Here is a 19,054-nt window from a genome sequence, read left to right on the forward strand (position 1 = left end):
ATTTTAACAAACAAGACAATGAAACTTACTTAGATTTCTAAGAGGTGCTTTGTTTCAGTGAAGTTACCAAGTTACTGTACAGCGTACTCAGATGTCCTCCTTAAAAGATGCTATGTTCTTCCAAAACCACCTTAAAGTCTTAAAGCTTAGAAAAGTGGTTTTTAAATTGGCAGTTAACTATCATTTCTGTAGGAAGAGTTTTAGTTTAGTAACTGGTAAAAAGGCTACTGTATCTTTAAAAAAAAAAAAAACTATATAAAGGGAAAATTTCAGTCAGGTATCCTAATGGGCTTTTTCTAGAAATGTCTCAAAACTAAAGGATATCTCCCTGTAATGTCTCTAGGAGGCATTAGAATAGAGCAGTGATTGCAAACTAAGAAATTCTTAATAACAGAGGAGATCTTTGGCTTTTAAGAGATTTGCTATATGCTGTTGTTCATTTAGAAAGATAAACATTTGAATATCTGTTGGGCAATCAGAGGTCATTTTATATGTTTTGGAGGTCAGAGTTAAATTGTCAGGAAGTGTTAATGATTAAGCCAGAGGTAGTACACATGGCAGACCCAGTGGTTGGAGACTGTTTATGGAGAGACTGGTCTCTGCGATAAACACTGCCGGGTACATCTGCTTTACAGAACTGAAGCCCTGCGTGTTGACTTGCTGCTGCATAGCTCTGTTCATTTTGTGACCAGTGCTGCCTCTCAGGTACCCCACTGGTACCTGAAAAGTTAATCTGATCACTCCCTAAACTGAACAGAGGAAAGAATGTGACTTTTCCATTGAGCAACAGAGCAAACAGATATTTGCTGCTTGCACGATGCCTGGTACTGTGGAAAGACTGTTAAACATATCATATCATTGAATCTCACAACAATCCTAGGAGGTATGTTTTAGAAAATACATTTTATTATTGACAGATGAGGATGCTTGAGAAAAGTGTGTCATATTGCCCAAGACCACACAGCTAGTTCAGGTATGTGGGGTGTGAGCAATTTGGCTTCAGACTCTGCACTAAACCACGGCTCTACCCCAAAGAGGCAGAGTGTACTGCTTTGAAAGGAGAGAAAAACATGGATTAGTGATACTCAAGGCTTTCTTGACTCTGGCTCCTGGAGACCTTTAGAAACCTGAGTTGAGTGGAAATCTATAGACTCTGGCCCCAGGTCCTGAAGTTCAAGTCCATTTACTGCTTAACTCACCAAGTGTGACGGTTCTTTGTGGCCACACTCCATTACACAGATGGGAATCCTTTGGGTGACTCTTCTGTCCAATGTCTCAGCTTCTGGCAAAGAAGCCTTAAAATTCTACTTTGTATTTTTTGACATCATAGCTATTCAAGCGTATTACTACAAAGTGTAAACAAAGTCACTAACTTACAAACTCTGAGTCTCTGATACTCTTCTACTGAATGAACAACAACAGAAAAAACCCCAAACCTGTTGCTGTCAAGTTGATTCCGACTCATAGCAACCGTTGTAAATCCAGTCATTATTATTAGATTGCATCTGTGGAATATCCTTACTCCCTTTTTAATTTTAGAATGCTTTGAAAAGATTCCAACTCATAGTGGCCCTATAGGGCAGAGTAGAATTGCCCCATAGGGCTTTCAAGGATTTGAAGTGGTGGCCTTTTGGTTGGCAACGGTAGCTTTTAACCATCGTGCCACCAGGGCCCCTTATTAGATTGCATCTATGGAATATTGTTCCCTTTTTAATTTCATAATACTTTGAAAAGTAAAACTGTTTTCATTTTTCTGAAAAAGGATGTTAACTTTAATGCTTTTTAGGCCGAGGCACATTACATAACAAATTATTTCAAGCCTAGGTGCTTTGCTTAATTCTTTTTTTTTTTTTTTAATTTTTATTGTGCCTTAAGTGAAAGTTTGCAAATCAAGTCAGTCTCTCATACAAAAAGTTTATATACACCTTGCTATATACTCCTAACTGCTCTCCCCCTAATGAGACAGCCCGCTCCTTCCCTCCACTCTCTCTTTTCGTGTCTATTCCACGAGCTTCTAACCTCCTCTGCCCTCTCATCTCCCCTCCAGATAGGAGATGCCAAAGTAGCCTCAAGTGTCTACTTGATCCAAGAAGCTCATTCTTCACCAGCATCTTTTTCTATCTCATTGTCCAGTCCAATCCCTGTCTGAAGAGTTGGCTTTGGGAATGATTCCTCTCCTGAGCTAACAGAAGGACTGGGGGCCAAGACCACCAGGGTCCTTCTAGTCTCAGTCAGACTGTTAAGTCTGGTCTTTTTATGAGAATTTGAGATCTGCATCCCACTGCTCTCCTGCTCCCTCAGGGGCTCTCTGTTGTGTTCCCTGTTGGGGCAGTCGTCTCTTGTAGCTGGGCACCATCTAGTTCTTCTGGTCTCAGGCTAATATAGTCTCTGGTTTATGTGGCCCTTTCTGTCTCTTGGGCTCATAATTACCTTGTGTCCTTGATATTCTTCGTTTCCTTTGGTCCAGGTGGGCTGAGACCAATTGATGCAACTTGGATGGCTGCTTGCTTGCGTTTAAGACCCCAGATGCCACTTTCCAAAGTGGGATGCAGAATGTTATCTTAACAGATTCTATTATGCCAGTTGGCTTAGATGTCCCCTGAAACCATGGTCCCCAAACTCCCGCCACTGCTATGCTGGCCTTCGAAGCATTCAGTTTATTCAGGAAACTTCTTTGCTTTTGGCTTAGTCCAGTTGTGCTGACCTCTCCTGTATTGTGTGTTGTCTTTCCCTTCACCTAAAGTAGTTCTTATCTACTATCTAATTAGTGAATACTTCTTTTCCTCCCTCCCTCCCTCTCCCTCTTGTAACCATCAAAGAATATTTTATTCTCTGTTTAAACTCTTTCTCGAGTTCTTATAATAGTGTCCTTTTGCAGCTGACTAATTTCACTCAGCATAATGCCTTCCAGATTCCTCCATGTTATGAAATGTTTCACAGATTCATCACTGTTCTTTATCGATGGTCAGTATTCCATTGTGTGAATATACCATTATTTATCCATTCATCCATTGATGGGCACCTTGGTTGCTTCCATCTTTTTGCTATTGTAAACAGTGCTGCAATGAACATGGGTGTGCATATATCTGTTCATGTAAAGGCTCTTATTTCTCTAGGATATATTCTAAGGAGTGGGATTGCTGGATCGTACGGTAGTTCTATTTCTGGCTTTTTAAGGAAATGCCAAATCGATTTCCAAAGTGGTTGTACCATTTTACATTCCCACCAGCAGTGTTTAAGTGTTCCAGTCTCTCCACAACCTCTCCAATATTTATTATTTTGTGTTTTTTGGATTAATGCCAGCATTGTTGGAGTGAGATGGAATCTCATTGTAGTTTTGATTTGCATTTCTCTAATGTCTGTCAGTTGGTCGTACTGTGGGGACTTGCATGTTGCTGTGATGCTAGAAGCTATGCCACCAGTATTCAGATACCAGCAGGGTCACCCACAGAGGACAGGTTTCAGCTGAGCTTCCAGACTAAGACAGACTAGGAAGAAGGACCTGGCAGTCTGCTTCTGAAAAACATTAGCCAGTGAAAACCTTATGAATAGTAGTGGAACATTGTCTGATATAGCTGGAAGATGAGTCCCCCAGGTTGGAAGGCACTCAAAAGATGACTGGGGAAGAGCTGCCTCCTCAAAGTAGAGCCGACCTTAATGACGTGGATGGAGTAGAGCTTTCGGGACCTTCATTTGCTGATGTGGCACAACTCAAAATGAGAAGAAACAGCTGCAAACATCCATTAATAATCGGAACCTGGAATGTATGAAGTATGAATCTAGGAAAATTGGAAATCGTCAAAAATGAAATGGAACTCATAAACATCGATATCCTAGGCATTAGTGAGCTGAAATGGACTGGTACTGGCCATTTTGAGTTGGGCAACCATATAGTCTACTATGCTGGGAATGACAACTTGAAGAGGAATGGTGTTGCATTCATCGTCAAAAAGAATGTTTCAAGATCTATCCTGAAGTACAGTGCTGTCAGTGATAGGATAATATTCATACGCCTACAAGGAAGACCAGTTAATACGACTATTACTCAAATTTATGCACCAACAACTAGGGCCAAAGACGAAGAAATAGAAGATTTTTATCAGCTGCTGCAGTCTGAAATTGATCGAACGTGCAGTCAAGATGCATTGATAATTACCTGTGATTGGAATGTGAAAGTTGGAAACAAAGAAGGATCAGTAGTTGGAAAATAGGGCCTTGGTGATAGAAACAATGCCGGAGATCAAATGATAGAATTTTGCAAGATCAGTGACTTCTTCGTTGCAAATACCTTCTTTCACCAATATAAACGGTGGGTATACAAATGAACCTCACCAGATGGAACACACAGAAATCAAATTGACAATGGAAAAGCTCAGTATCATCAGTCAGAACAAGGCCAGGGGCTGACTGTGGAACAGACCATCAATTGCTCTTATGCCAGTTCATGCTAAAACTGAAGAAAATCAGAGCAAGTCTATGAGAGCCAAAATATGACCTTGAGCATATCCCACCTGAATTTAGAGACCATCTGAACAATAGATTTGACGCATTGAACACTAGTGACTGAAGACCAGATGAGTTGTGGAATGAAATCGAGGGCATCATCCATGAAGAAAGCAAGAGGTCACTGAAAAGACAGGAAAGAAAGACCAAGATGGATGTCAGAGGAAACTCTGAAACTTGCTCTAGACTGTCGAACACCTAAAGCAAAAGGAAGAATTGATGAAGTAAAAGAGCTAAACAGAAGATTTCAAAGGGCCTCTCGAGAAGACAAAGTATTATAATGGCATGTGCAAAGAGCTGGAGATGGAAAACCAAAAGGGAAGAACATGCTTGGTGTTTCTCAAGCTGAAAGAACTGAAGAAAAAATTGAAGCCTTGAGTTGCAATAGTGAAGGATTCAATGGGGAAAATATTAAATGACGCAGGAAGCATCAAAAGGAGATGTAAGGAATATGCAGAGTCGTTATACCAAAAAGAATTACTCGATATTCAACCATTTCAAGAGGTGGCATATGATCAGGAACCAATGATACTGAAGGAAGAAGTCCAAGCTGCTCTGAAGGCATTGGCAAAAAACAAGGCTCCAGGAATTGATGGAATATCAATTGAGATGTTTCAACAAATGGATGCAGCACTGGAGGTGCTCACTTGTCTATGCCAAGAAATACGGAAGACAGCTTCCTGGCCAACTGACTGGAAGAGATCCATATTTATGCCTATTCCCAAGAAAGGTGATCCAACCCAATGTGGAAATTATAGAACAATATCATTAATATCACATGCAAGGAAAATTTTGCTGAAGATCATTCAAAAACAGCTGCAGCAGTATATCGACAGGGAACTGCCAGAAATTCAGGCTGGATTCAGAAGAGGACGTGGAACCAGGGATATCATTGCTGATGTCAGATGGATTCTGGCTGAAAGCAGAGAATACCAGAAGGATGTTTACCTGTGTTTTGTTGACTATGCAAAGGCATTCGACTGTGTGGATCATAACAAACTATGGATAACACTACGAAGAATGGGAATTCCAGAACACTTAATTGTGCTCATGAGGAACCTTTACATAGATCAAGAGGCAGTTGTCCGGACAGAACAAGGGGATACTGATTGGTTTAAAGTCAGGAAAGGTGTGTGCCAAGATTGTATTCTTTCACTATACCTATTTAATCTGTATGCTGAACAAATAATCCGAGAAGCTGGACTATATGAAGAAGAATTGGGCATCAGGATTGGAGGAAGACTCATTAACAACCTGCGTTATGCAGATGACACAACCTTGCTTGCTGAAAGTGAAGAGGACTTGAAGCACTTACTAATGAAGATCAAAGACCACAGCCTTCAGTATGGATTACACCTCAAGGTAAAGAAAAGAAAAATCCTCACAACTGGACCAATGAGCAACATCATGATAAACAGAGAAAAGATTGAAGTTGTCAAGGATTTCATTTTACTTGGATTCACAATCAACAGCCATGGAAGCAGCAGTCAAGAAATCAAAAGACGCATTGCACTGGGCAAATCTGCTGCAAAGGACCTCTTCAAAGTGTTGAAGAGCAAAGATGTAACCCTGAAGACTAAGGTGCGCCTGACCCAAGCCATGGTGTTTTCAATCACATCATATGCATGTGAAAGCTGGACAATGCATAAGGAAGACCGAAGAAGAGTTGACGCCTTTGAATTGTGGTGTTGGCGAAGAATATTGAATATACGATGGACTGCCAAAAGAACGAACAAATCTGTCTCGGACGAAGTGCGGCCAGAATGCTCCTTAGAGGCAAGGATGGCGAGACTGCGTCTTACATACTTTGGACATGTTGTCAGAAGGGATCAGTCCCTGGAGAAGGACATCATGCTTGGCAGAATACAGGGTCAGCGGAAAAGAGGAAGACCCTGAACGAGGTGGATTGACACAGTGGCTGCAACAATGAGCTCAAGCATAAGAACGATTGTAAAGATGGTGCAGGACCCGGCAGTGCTTCGTTCTGTAGTGCATAGGGTCGCTATGAGTCGGAACTGACGAGACGGCACCTAAGAACAACAACAACAACAATGGCTAATGATTGTGAGCATTTCCTCATATATCTGTTAGCTACCTTTATGTCTTCTTTAGTGAAGTGTCTGTTCATACCTTTTGCCTGCTTTTTAATTGGGTTATTTGTCTTTTTGTAGTTGAGTTTTTGCAGTATGATATAGATTTTCTAGATCAGGCGCTGATTGGACATGTCATAGCTAAAAACTTTTTCCCAGTCTATAGGTAATCTTTTTAGTCTTTTGGTGAAGTCTTTGGATGAGCACAGGTGTTTGATTTTTAGGAGCTCCCAGTTATCTAGTTTTTCTTCTGCATTTTAGTAATGTTTGTATACTGTTTATGCCATGTATTAGGGCTCCTAACGTTGTCCCTATTTTTTCTTCCATGATCTTTATCATTTTAGATTTTATATTTAGGTGCTTTGCTTAATTCTTTACAACTGCTGTTGTTGTTAGGTGCCATCGAATTGGTTCTGACTCAGCAACCCTATGTACAGCAAAATGAAACACTGCCCAGTCCTATGCCAGTCTCATAATCATTGCTTGCTTGAGCCTGTTGTTGCAGCCACTGTGTCAGTCCACCTCGTTGAGGGTCTTCCTCTTTTTCACTGACCCTCTACTTTACCAAGCATGGTGTCCTTCTCCAGGGACTGGTCCCTACTGATAACGATGTACAAAGTATGTGAGACGAAGTCTCACCATCCTTTTTTCTAAGGAACATTCGGGCCGTACATCTTCCAAGACAGATCTGTTCAGTCTTCTGGCAGTCTGTGCTGTATTCAATATTCTTCACCAACACCATAATTACAACTGGTTTTCATTAAAATTAGGTGATTGTTTTGTTTGTTTGGGTTAATTATCAGTTTGTTAAGCTACCCCTGCAAAAAAAGAGAGTGAAAAAACAAGCGTGTACGTGCAAGAGAGAAATATGAAAAGATATTACTGTTTTGAAAGAGACAGATGTAATCTAAATAAGCAGATATAGCTCAATGTATAATTCCTAGAAAAAAAGAGGGCAATTGTTCATGCCTCAAGGAGTTCTCTGACATTGCTTGAAACACAATTGACAATAATTGAAGATTCTGCTTGGCTCTTCAGTAAACCTGGGCAACATGAAAATTTACAGAGCTCTATGTCTCTGGACAGACCTCTGTAGAATGTGACACCAGTTTCCTGTTGGGAAGACAAACAAGTAAATTGAGAGGTAAAGTAAAGGTCTCTGAACCAGCACCAGTCCTTGGGGAACAGCTGCGCTCTGTATGTTTTACCTCTGTGGCCGTTTTGATTTACCAGATGATGGATCCCTAATTTGATCCCATCCTCAGGGATTTGGCATTTTCTGTGCTCCTGCCAAAGTCGTTTTGCCTTCTGAATGTTAGCACTGGAAGGACCCTTGAATAATTTAGCCTCAAATTCCTCATTTTACAAAAAAGAAAATAGGCCCAAAGTGATTGAGTACTTTGCCCAAGTTCATATAGCTAATTCCTTTAGGATCTGTGTCTCTAGTTTGAGTTCTTGTCCAATATCATTTCTTGACGCCGTACTGCCACATTTTTTATACAAACTCTTCTATTCAAGATATCAAACTGTTGGAATTCTTCTCTGTGCCCTTTATTTGGCTGTTTTTGTTAATACTGCTAAGTGACAGTAACCATCACACATGGATAGTCACTTCCGTGTCTGGTTATGTGTCAGGCACTTTGCTGAGTACTTAACACACATTATCTTGCTTCCTACAACAACTCTGGGAGGTAATGGTATTAGTGTTGTTTTCTATTTTTAAAGATGGGGAAACTGAGGCTAAGATAATACCACTAGTAAGTGAGGCATCTGGGATTTATTCTTAGGCCAGCTTCTCTGCTCTGAAGCCCATAAACTTCACCACTCTCCTAGCCTACTTCTCATTTTTCATAACTTTGTACATTTCTTCAACTCTTTATTGAATCTTTCAATTTGTGTCATTTTGTTCCATTCTTTGCACCTATTAATTTTTTCTTGTTTTTATCTTCTGGCTGAGCTAAACTTTGTGTTTTTTTTTTTTCTTTTAGTGTCAGCTTTTAATAAAGTGATCTAATAAAATTTGGCCCATATTATTTCAGTAAGCTTATCTCTCAGAAAATTGTTGTCTAGAAAAAAAACCACAAAAATAAATTTAAAATCAACTACAAGAATAATCTTTTCCTCTAATCTGTAAAATATGTTCAGTGATTTTTGTGTCTCATAAATTTTAGAGGAGAGTTGTATAGGAAATGATTTATGGTGTTGAATGTAACATTAGTATTCAATAAACATAATTAAACTTTTAAAATCTCTCGTAAAACACTTAAGAATATTGTTGTCTTTAAAATTCAGAGCAATGGAGTTAGACTAGATTTTTAAATTAGTTAAACTACATTTGAATCAGTTAATAGAACACTTTACCTCCTATGTAATTTTTACATGAATAAAAAAAAATCTGTAGGTATAGTCATTTAGAAGAAGAAATGGATAGTAGATTCAGAAAGTATATTTTGATATTTTATTCATGGAAGCGTTTTTAGCCATGGATAGTAAAACCCAAAAACCTGTTGCTGTAGAGTCAATTCCGACTCAGCAACCCTATGGGACAGAGTAGAACTGCCCCGTAGGGTTTCCAAGGAGTGGTTGGTGGATTTGAACTTTTGGTTAGCAGTTGTAGCTCTTAACCACTGTACCATCAGGACTCCCTAAGAATAGTAACTACATCTAAAAAGGATTTCATTTGTCTGTTGTGACTATAGACTCTCTACTGATATATAGGGAGACAGCATTGGTTATCTAGCGAAGCATACTCAAGTTTTTGTTTTGAAGGGAAACCAATTTATTTGATGCATCCTCTAAACCGTATAAGTTTATTGCTCTAAATATAGAATTACAGAAGAGTATTATCAATTGGGGAAACCCTGGTGGCATAGTGGTTAAGTGCTACAGCTGCTGACCAAAGGGTCAGCGGTTCGAATCTGCCAGGCACTCCTTGGAAACTCTATGGGGCAGTTCTACTCTGTCCTATAGGGTCGCTATGAGTCGGAATCGACTCAACCACACTGGGTTTTTGGCACTGGGTATTATCAACTGAACTCATTTTGGGATCGATGCTCATTTATTTCTATGTGTATTATTTGTACACATGTAGAAAGTATTCTGGAGAGATACACACTCAAACTTAACAGTGGTTGCCTCCAAGGAATAGAAATGGGGTTGAGTGATGTTGGGATCAATGATGCTCTCCTGTCTTTTACTCTGTGTATTCCTGTATTGCTTAAATTTTTTTTGTCAACAAGCATAAGTGACTTAAAAAAAAAAATCAGTAAGTAAAAACAATATTATAAAAAATCTTGCTTATATTCCAGTTCCACAGCCTCCTAGATTAGAACCTCAGGAACCAAATTCTGCCACTAGCACAACGATCACAGTTTATTGGAGCATGAACAAGGAAGATGTCATTGACTCATTCCAGGTTTACTGCATGGAGGAGCCACAAGATGACCAAGAAGTAAATGGTAGGATTGTGATTTGTAATAGACACACAAATATGGTGCATGCATATATTCCTGCATCTTAATGTGAAGTATTTAAACATATACATGTTATGACTCTTTCCATTAAGCATTTACAGGCCCTTACCAAACAAAAACAACCCACACGTGATGAAATAACATACAAGCAAAATTTGGAAATCAGGAAACAAAAATGCATAAATATCATCGTAATTGTCAACATGTATATTGTAATTGAGATTCACATTTAGCTTTGAGCTCTCAGGATAACAAGAGCAATTAAGTGATTCTCATTTTCAGAAAAGAGCATATTAACTAGAGTTTCGAAGAACACGATTTTAACCAACACCGAGGCCTAAAAGAAAAATTTAATGTGTTCCACTGGTAGAGTGGAAATGAGCTATTTAAAGGACAGTGTTCTCCACAATAATTTTCATGTAAATGCAGCATTGGATACCATGATTGGCAGTTTCTCAGATCCACCTTTGATGAAAGCTACAAGCAAACCATAAAGGTGAATTCAATGTTTGCAGTTCTCAAGGCACGGGCCTAGGTTTGGTGTGGTGTTTGATGTCCCAACTTAATATGTGGAGAGGTGTGAAAGTGCTTCTTAGCACGGTGAATGGATGGCTTGTCTTATAGTTGAGCCTCTGTAAAGGTCTCTCTTCAGTAGTATTTCTAATAAGACATAGAAGCCAAGCAGTTTGAGGTTGTACTTCCTCATGAATCAGAACTGAAAGTGCTAGGCATTCTGTGTTGTTTGTTGAAGACGGACACATATACTTTGGAAATCACGTGATCATGTGGCCGGATTGACATCCTATTACAAAACTCAGGAGCATAATATGTAATGCAGATGAATGGTAATATATTTCACTGTTACTGGTATTTAAGTCTTTTGAGACGTCATGTGAAACTTCCTTAGATTAGAAAAAAGCTAAAACAAACAAGTTTAGGCGTAGTGTAAAGTTGACTAAATTTATCTATATACTACTAACCAACTTACCCATTGCCACTGAGTCAATTCTGACTTATAGAGACCCTGTAGGCCAGAGTAGAACCGTAGGGAGACTGCCACATCTTTCTGCTGGGGAGCAGCTCGTAGTTTGGGACCGCTGACCTTTCAGTTAACAGCCAAGCAGTTAACCACTGTGCCACTCCTCTTATTGAGGACCGATTGCCATATGCCTCTTACAACACAAGGAGATAAGTGTTGTTATTCCCATTTTACAGATGAGAAAATTGATATGAGGTTAAGCCGGTACATAACAGGGGCAGGATTCAAACACAGATCTTTTAGACTCCAAAGCTCATTTTTTGTTTGTGTGTTTGTTTTGTTACACTACCTATGTCTTTGCCCTACGCAGCTCTTCTGTATCTTTCTTATTTATCCAGCTGTATGACAAAACTTCATGGCTGTCCAAGACCCCTTTAACAACCTATTTACTGCCTGTAGTGCTTTTTTATGTGCATCGACCCCCCATCCCCACCCCCTGCCTATCCTGTGTCTCATTCTTTCAGTAGCTTGAATTCTGCTGAATGTCAGTTAACTAATCTGATGATCTACAACGTGATACTCTGGTGTTACTCTGCTACTGTGTCGTAGGTCTCTAGGAACATATGTAGTGTTATACGCATTGTTGAAAGGAATGCTGAGGGTGATAGGTCTTAGCTTACAGGAGGGATTCTGCTGAAAACTGCAGTTGCAGTTTCTGAGCTATGGGGAAGGGGTTCTTCTGTGTCAAGACCTTATGACATTCTTTAGACTGAACTTTTTGTCCACAAAGTATAGCTTATTGGGAAAGAGAGAGGCAAAAATTGAATAGACCATGCTAAACCACAGAACTGCCAAGTTTCCTTTAAAAGGAAACAATCTGAGTTTCTTAACTGAAGGAATTTTGAAGTTGCGATATTCAAGAATAATAAAGGAAGATGACTGAAATGACCACAGGCTAATTTAAGGAAGAAAATAATTCTTTTACAGGAGAGAAAATTTCAGTAAGAAAATCAGATTGACCCAAAGGGCCATGTGTTCAGAATGATATTGAGTAACATTTACTCCTAAATATGGAGGGTAAAATAATTTAAGAAATTTAAAAAGGAAAATGTCTTGATTAAACAAAATTACTTAAACGAAAAGTAGGTTATGACCTATGAAATTTATTTAAGTATTTCTATAAATTGTGGAAGTCTCTAGTTGAAAGAATTTGATAATTCATGAGACAAAACCAGAGTTAAAACTTGGAAAAACCAGTTGCCACTGAGTCAGTTGACTCTGGCTCATGGCGACCTCATGTACTTCAGACTAGAACTGTGCTCACAGGCGTTTTGTGGCTGTGACCTTTCAGAAGCAGATCACAAGGCCTTTCTTCTGAGGTGCCTCTGGGTAGGTTTGAACCACCAACCTTTTGGTTAATGGCCTGGCACTTAACTGTTTGTGCCACCCAGGGCCTTCTGGGAAGTCACTCTGAGTATTAAAATGGCTTATTAATCTGTGAAAATGGTTTGGAACAACGTAAGTTTAGAAAATATGGGGTTGTCCTTATTTTATGACATATTCTCCTGAAATACTGGGATTGTTTCTTAAGAATTTTCTTGAGGATGTATTACTGAGATTTAAGCTAACATTAACTCTATGCAATTTTAATATTTGCTATTGAAGTAAGTTACTTTAATTGTGGTATATGAAGCTTAGAATTTTACTAATATGCTATTATTTTCTTTTTAAGCACTCACAAGTAATACTATGCCATTCTAGATATTCCTTTTCATAATGCTACTGCTTTTTTATTCATTCTAAAGTGGTAGCTATCACATAATGGTATCTGTAAGAGTTCAGCAGCTTTATTCTACTGAAATAAGTTATAGACCACTTTTTTTTCCCCAGAAACTGTAACTTTCAATTGATTTTGGGAGATACCTTACAGCTTTTGATTGTGTTTTATGCTAGAATTGGTGGAAGAATACAGAGTGACAGTGAAAGAAAGCTACTGCATTTTTGAAGATTTGGAACCTGACCGATGTTATCAAGTATGGGTAATGGCTGTGAACTTCACTGGATGTAGCCTTCCCAGTGAAAGGGCAATTTTTAGGACAGGTAAGGGGGTGTTAGGAGACAATAATCAATTCTTCACATACTCTTCAGATCAACCAATAAGCATTTATTAAGCACCGATCATGTGCTGGGTGTCCTGTAAATGCGGGGACTACAACAATGATTAAGACTGGGTTCTTGTTCTCAAGAAGCTCATAGTCAAGTCGGGGAGACAGACAAACAGAAGATCATGGAAAATTTGTGGTAAGGGCAGTGATCCAAATATGCATAGGTTATTATGAGAGCAGTCCAGAGGGATACCTGAGAAAGCCTGGGGAAGGGACATGAACAGGAATGGCTTTCTAGAATTGATGTCTGAACTAAATCTTTTAAAGGATCAGTAGGAATTAACATGTTAATGGAGGGTGTCCCACTTGAAGAAGACATATGAGCAGAGTCATGGAGATAAGAAATAGCATGGAATATACAGGTAGTATTGCTTTGACTTAAAAACAAGAAGAAAGACATGAGATGAGAAAGGCTAGAGCACAGAGGCCATGTCTATTAAGATAAGAAGCTCAAAAAACCAAAAACACAAACCAGTTGCCTTGAGTTGACTCTGGCTCATGGTGACCACATGTGTGGAGAGTAGAACGCTCCATAAGGTTTTCAAGACTGACCTTTTGGAAGCAAATTACCAGGCCTTTCTTCCAAGGTGCCTCTTGGTGGGTTTGAACTGCCAACCTTTTGGTTAGTAACTGAGCACTTAACCATTTGCATCACCCGAGAACGCCTAAGGTAAGAGGCTCAGACTTCATTATATGGGTGCTGGGAGCCCCCAAAAGATTTTAAGCAACGTTATTCAACTGGGGATGCACTCCCCTGATGTAATCTTTTCACAGGTGGCTGAAGCAAAAGGTGTAGCATAAGCTAAAGATGCATCGTCTTTTAGATAATTGCAACTGCCTGAAAGGAAGAAACGACTCACTCCTACCATTTGTCTGTCCTTCTTTCTTCCCTTTTTAAACAAGTATTTATTGAACACCTACTTAGGGCAAGATCATTGCTACCTTTTGGATAAAAGGTGGGGGGATAAGAACTTTTATTTTTATTTGTTGCACATGTATAAGGAAACTCTGGTAAGATTTATTTAAAAAAAACAAAAACCCGTTGCCATTGAGTTCATTCCAACTCAGAGCAACCCTATAGAACAAGGTAGAACTACCCCATATGGTTTCCAAGGAGCGCCTGGTGGATTTGATCTTTTGGTTAGCAGCTGTAGCTCTTATCCACTATACCACCAGGGTTTCCAATAAGATTTATAGGAAGCTAATAGTATTTTTTTAATATTAGAGGGTGTCTGTTTGGGGATTGGTGAGGATTGGGCAATGTGGAAGGCAGGGGTGGGAGGGAGGCTTTTCACTACATGAATTTTTATACCTTTGGGATTTTCAACCCAGAATATATTCTAATTAAAATCCTACCCAATCATTCTTCCCAGGGTACCAGGGAAGTAGAGCTGGCATTGCTCCACCAGCTATTGACTTGGTTCTCTCTCTGCAGCACCCTCCACCCCTGTAATCCGCACTGAGGACTGTACCGTGTGTTGGAACACGGCCACTGTCCGATGGCGGCCTGCCAACCCAGAGGCCACGGAGACCTACACTCTGGAGTATTGCAGACAGCACTCTCCTGAGGGTGAGGGTCTCAGGTAAGGAAGGACCTCTCTCCACTGAGGAGTCTGACTCAGAGCCAGGTGGTCGGAGGGACTCAGGCAGGGAGCTCAGGACCCTGAACTAACCTCTGAGCCTACGCTCATAGAGGGTGGAAAGCTTCCTAAAACGCTGCAGAGTTAATGAAGCTGCTGACTTGATTTGCAGCTCCAACACTACTCATCAGTGAACTCTAAGCCTGTAATAAAAAACACATGCTACAATGCAGAATAATAACTCCCTTGAAAGAAAATGTATGCAAATTTTAATAGGATTGGACATTCTTTGAGGTATATTTAACTTGAGTGATTACACAGGATTTATGCATATTTTTATATACTTTTTACAAGTTATATCAGAGTAAGTACAACCTAACTTAGGAAACTAGTAGTGAGCTTGTGTATTTATGTGAATCTGAATGTCTCCTTGATATATTGGTAGTAGAAAGAAGCTAATTACACACATATTATCAAAAAGACATACCTGTTTCTCCAAGAGCATGAAGAACCTATAGAGATTCTTACAGGAAAAAAGAAATGGGAAGCTCCCTCACTAAAATTATGAGGCTAAAATTTTATGGGCAGTCATCCAGTGAGCATTTGAGAAATGTTACCTGATCCTCTGAGGTGGTGTTTTCCGAACCTCTAACCTCACGCTAATAAAGCAACTTCAGGTGCCACAATGAATAGTCAGATCACTATGATTAATATTCATATTTTGATAGAGACATTTTTAGCTTTTTTTTTAACCAAGTTTACTGAGATAAACTATTTTGGTTGGTTATGGAATTTAGGAATAATGGCATGAAATTAGACAGCTTTTTAATAAAGTGTATTAGCATCATGGTCAATCAACAGCTATTTATTTAGTTATGCTTTGAGGTTTCATAATGACTGAGCAAGAATTATAGTTTCTTTCAAGTATGTGTAGACAAGCTTCACAAAATAATTATCAAAAGATGAATTTATGTTAGGCGGGGTATGTATGCATGGGATCCAGGAGCTCCAGTAGTAATGAGAACATGTTAAATGTACAAGGAGTAACATCTTTGTTAATGTGCTAACTGCTAACAGGTGAACCCTGGTCTAGAAAAGAGGGAGGGAAAGGGAGAGAGAAAATAACTGAGTTTTATTGAGCATTTACGATGTGCTGATACCTGGAGCCCTGGTGGTGCAGTGGTTAAGAGCTGGGCTGCTAACCAAAAGGCTGGCAGCTTGAGTCCACCAACTCCTCCTTGGAAACCCTATGGGGCAGTTCTACTCTGTTCATTAGGGTCGCTATGAATCTGAATTGACTTGACAGAAACGAGTTTGGGTTTTTGTGGAGTGGATGTTTTAAGCACTTTAGGTATACTGCCCCATTTAATCCTCACATGAACTCTGAGAGAGTACAGACACTCAGCTCTCTGTGAGGCAAGACGAGATTGTTAAGGAATGCTCTTGAATGACTCATCCTTGTTATCAGTCTCCAGCTGGTGGTTGCATAAGTAATATCAGCAGAGTTGGACTCTTAAATCAGCAGAGATCTGGAAACTTTGAGACCTAGTAGCCACTTCACAGAAGGAACTGTGATGTCATGTCATAAATGTGGCTACAAGGAGATGGGAAGGGGAAGGTAGAAGGGGAAATGGCGTCCACTGAGGGCCTTCAACGTGCCAAGCACTGTGCTAAATCTCATTTAACTCTCTCAGTAATCTATGAGGTAGAAAATGACCTCCATTAAATGAGACTCAAAGAGGTTAAATAATTCAAAAGTATTAAATGATGGAGAGTTTGAAGCTAAGATTGAAACTCAGGTCTGTCTTATTCTTTCTGCCAGTTTTAAAACTCATGTCATTACACAAACTGAATTAGCATACCTCAGTAACCTGACAACTGGGAGTTATTGTGCATCCTTAGTTCCCTTCTGTCACATGAAAAACATAGACATGAGGAGAGAATGCAGTACATTCAAAACCCTTTTGATTAATGTTCTTTCCTTCCCTAGTTGTCCTGGGGTCTTCAAAAAAAAAAAAAAAAAGCCCATTTGATATCAACATGCATTCCAAGCAAATCCTCTTCTATCAAAGCCAAAGAAACCAATGACAGTTCCATTTGTAGGAAAAAACCTGACCATCACAAAAGTTGAGCTTATTAAAACAAGACTTTTGAGTAGTTTATTATTTTTGAGACTTTCCCAATGGGTTCATTTTTCTTTCAGGAGTATGAGGGGCTGGATAAGCAGAAGTTTATAGTAGCTATAGCTATAGAACAACTTTTTTTTTTTATAGAACAATTTTTGTTGTTAGGTGCTGTCGAGTTGGTTCTGATTTACAGTGACCCTGTGTAAAACAGAATGAAACACTGCCCGGTCCTGCATCATCCTCACAATCATTGCTATGCTTGAGCCCATCGTTGCAGCCACTGTGTCAATCCATCCCATCAAGGGTATTCCTCTCTTTCGCTGACTCTTTACAGAACAATGTTATTGAATGGATATAATCCAGGAAATTTAGAAGTGAAGGGAAATCCCACATGCTGAGCCCTGTCGATAGTTTGGAGCTGTCTTGGAGATGGAGCGGTTTCCAATTAGGTGCTAAAAGACCTTTGGTACCAGGTATTAAACACATGGCACTGAAAGCAACAAGAAAAGTTAGGCTATCATTGAAGATACTCTCTTATTACAAAGAAAATAAACTGTGCCAACAAAGTAAAGAACAATGGTGCATTAATTAATTCGAGGTGCTTGGATACTTACCCAAGGGATTATTGCTGTTATCAGTTGCTGTCAAGTCAATTCCGAATCACGGTGACCCCACGTGTGCAGAGTAGAACTGCTCCACAGGGTTTTCAAGGCCATGATCTTGAAGCAGATTAACAGCTCTATCTTCCGAGGTATCTCTGGGTGGGTTCAAACCATCAACCTTTCTGCTAGTAGTCAGTATCTAACCATTTGTGCCACCCAATCAGGAGATCAAATCAAAGATCCATTGCCGTGGAGTCTAGTCTAACTCATAACGACACTGTAGGACAGAGTAGAACTGTCCCACAGGGTTTCCAAGGCTGTAAATCTTTACGGAAGTAGACTGCCACATCTTTCTTCCATGGAACAGCTGGTAGGTTCCAAACTTTTGGTTAGCAGCCAAGCTCTTAACCACTGAACAACCAGGGCTCTTTTTAACTAAGGGACGCCCATTGCCGTAAATCAATTCTGACTCATAGTGATCCTACAGGACAGAGTAGATCTGCCCCATAGGTTCCCAAGGCTGTAAAACTTTATAGAAGCAGACCACCACATCTTTCTCCCGCAGAATGGCTGGTGGATTCCAACTGCTGATCTTCTAGTTAGCAGCCGAGTACTTTAACCACTGTGCCACCAGGGCTCTTTAACCAGGAGATACCCAAAACCAAACGCAAACCCACAGCTGTCAAGTTGATTCTGACTCTTAGAGACCCTATAGGACAGAGTAGAACTGCCCCATAGAGTTTCCAAGGAGTGCCTTGCAGATTTGAACTACCTACCTTTTTGGTTAGCAGCCATGGCACTTAACCACTATGGCACCTGGGTTTCCAACCAGGGGATAGGATTAGTCTAATCTGCTGGAAACCTTTTCATGGGTCACTTGCAGAGAAGGGCACTTAGAGTGTTGTTTATCCATTGGTTATATGACTCTTACATAAGTTCTGGGTCCTGTGCAAAAGCCCTATACTAAACCAGATAAAAAAATTGAGCTGGAGGTCAATGAAAAGGAGTAACGGGGATCAAAAGTTACTTCTGTTTGAGGAGCCTTGGTTGTGCAATGGGTAAGTACTCAGCTACTAACTGAAAGTTTGGTAGTTCAAACCCACCAGCAACTCTGAAGGAGAAAAGATTTTGCAATCTGCTACTATAAAGATTACAACCTAGGAAACCCTATGGGGCAGTTCTACTCTGTTCTATAGGGTCACTATGAGTTGGAATAGACTCCACCATACACAACAACAACAACAGACCATAAGTTGGCTAAGAGCAGGGATCTTATTTATGTAGACACTCAATAAAGGTCTATTTACTGAATGAGGGAGTGAATGAATGAATAAATTGGATCAGCCACTCTCCTTTTGTCTTTTCCCACTTTGAATCATCTGTCTGGAATCTTCAGCAGAGGAGAGAGGGAGCAAGAACTAAGTGAGGTCACATCTCTTCCCTATCCTCAATCCCTGAAATAAAAAGCAGCCTTAAAAGCTCTGGACTGATGTAGAAAGAGACTTTGACAGGAAATGAAAAGAAGGGAGAGAAGGC

The 19,054-nt window shown here is 39.8% G+C and overlaps 1 protein-coding gene across 2 annotated transcripts in view; it reads left to right on the forward strand.

Annotated features, from left to right (window-relative positions):
- The window catches only part of CMYA5 (cardiomyopathy associated 5), a 137,192-nt gene that overhangs the window by 90,361 nt on the left and 27,777 nt on the right, over positions 1 to 19,054 (forward strand). The window contains exons 7-9 of one of the 2 annotated variants that reach the window (XM_023545584.2): positions 9,902 to 10,051; positions 12,999 to 13,145; positions 14,646 to 14,793. In XM_023545584.2, the coding sequence (XP_023401352.2) occupies positions 9,902 to 10,051; positions 12,999 to 13,145; positions 14,646 to 14,793 (445 nt within the window). Of the gene's footprint in view, positions 1 to 9,901; positions 10,052 to 12,998; positions 13,146 to 14,645; positions 14,794 to 19,054 lie in introns of those variants that run through there. The other variant, XR_002785141.2, reaches the window with a different exon arrangement.

Source organism: Loxodonta africana, chromosome 2, assembly GCF_030014295.1.
Source record: "Loxodonta africana isolate mLoxAfr1 chromosome 2, mLoxAfr1.hap2, whole genome shotgun sequence".
Lineage (NCBI taxonomy): Eukaryota > Metazoa > Chordata > Mammalia > Proboscidea > Elephantidae > Loxodonta > Loxodonta africana.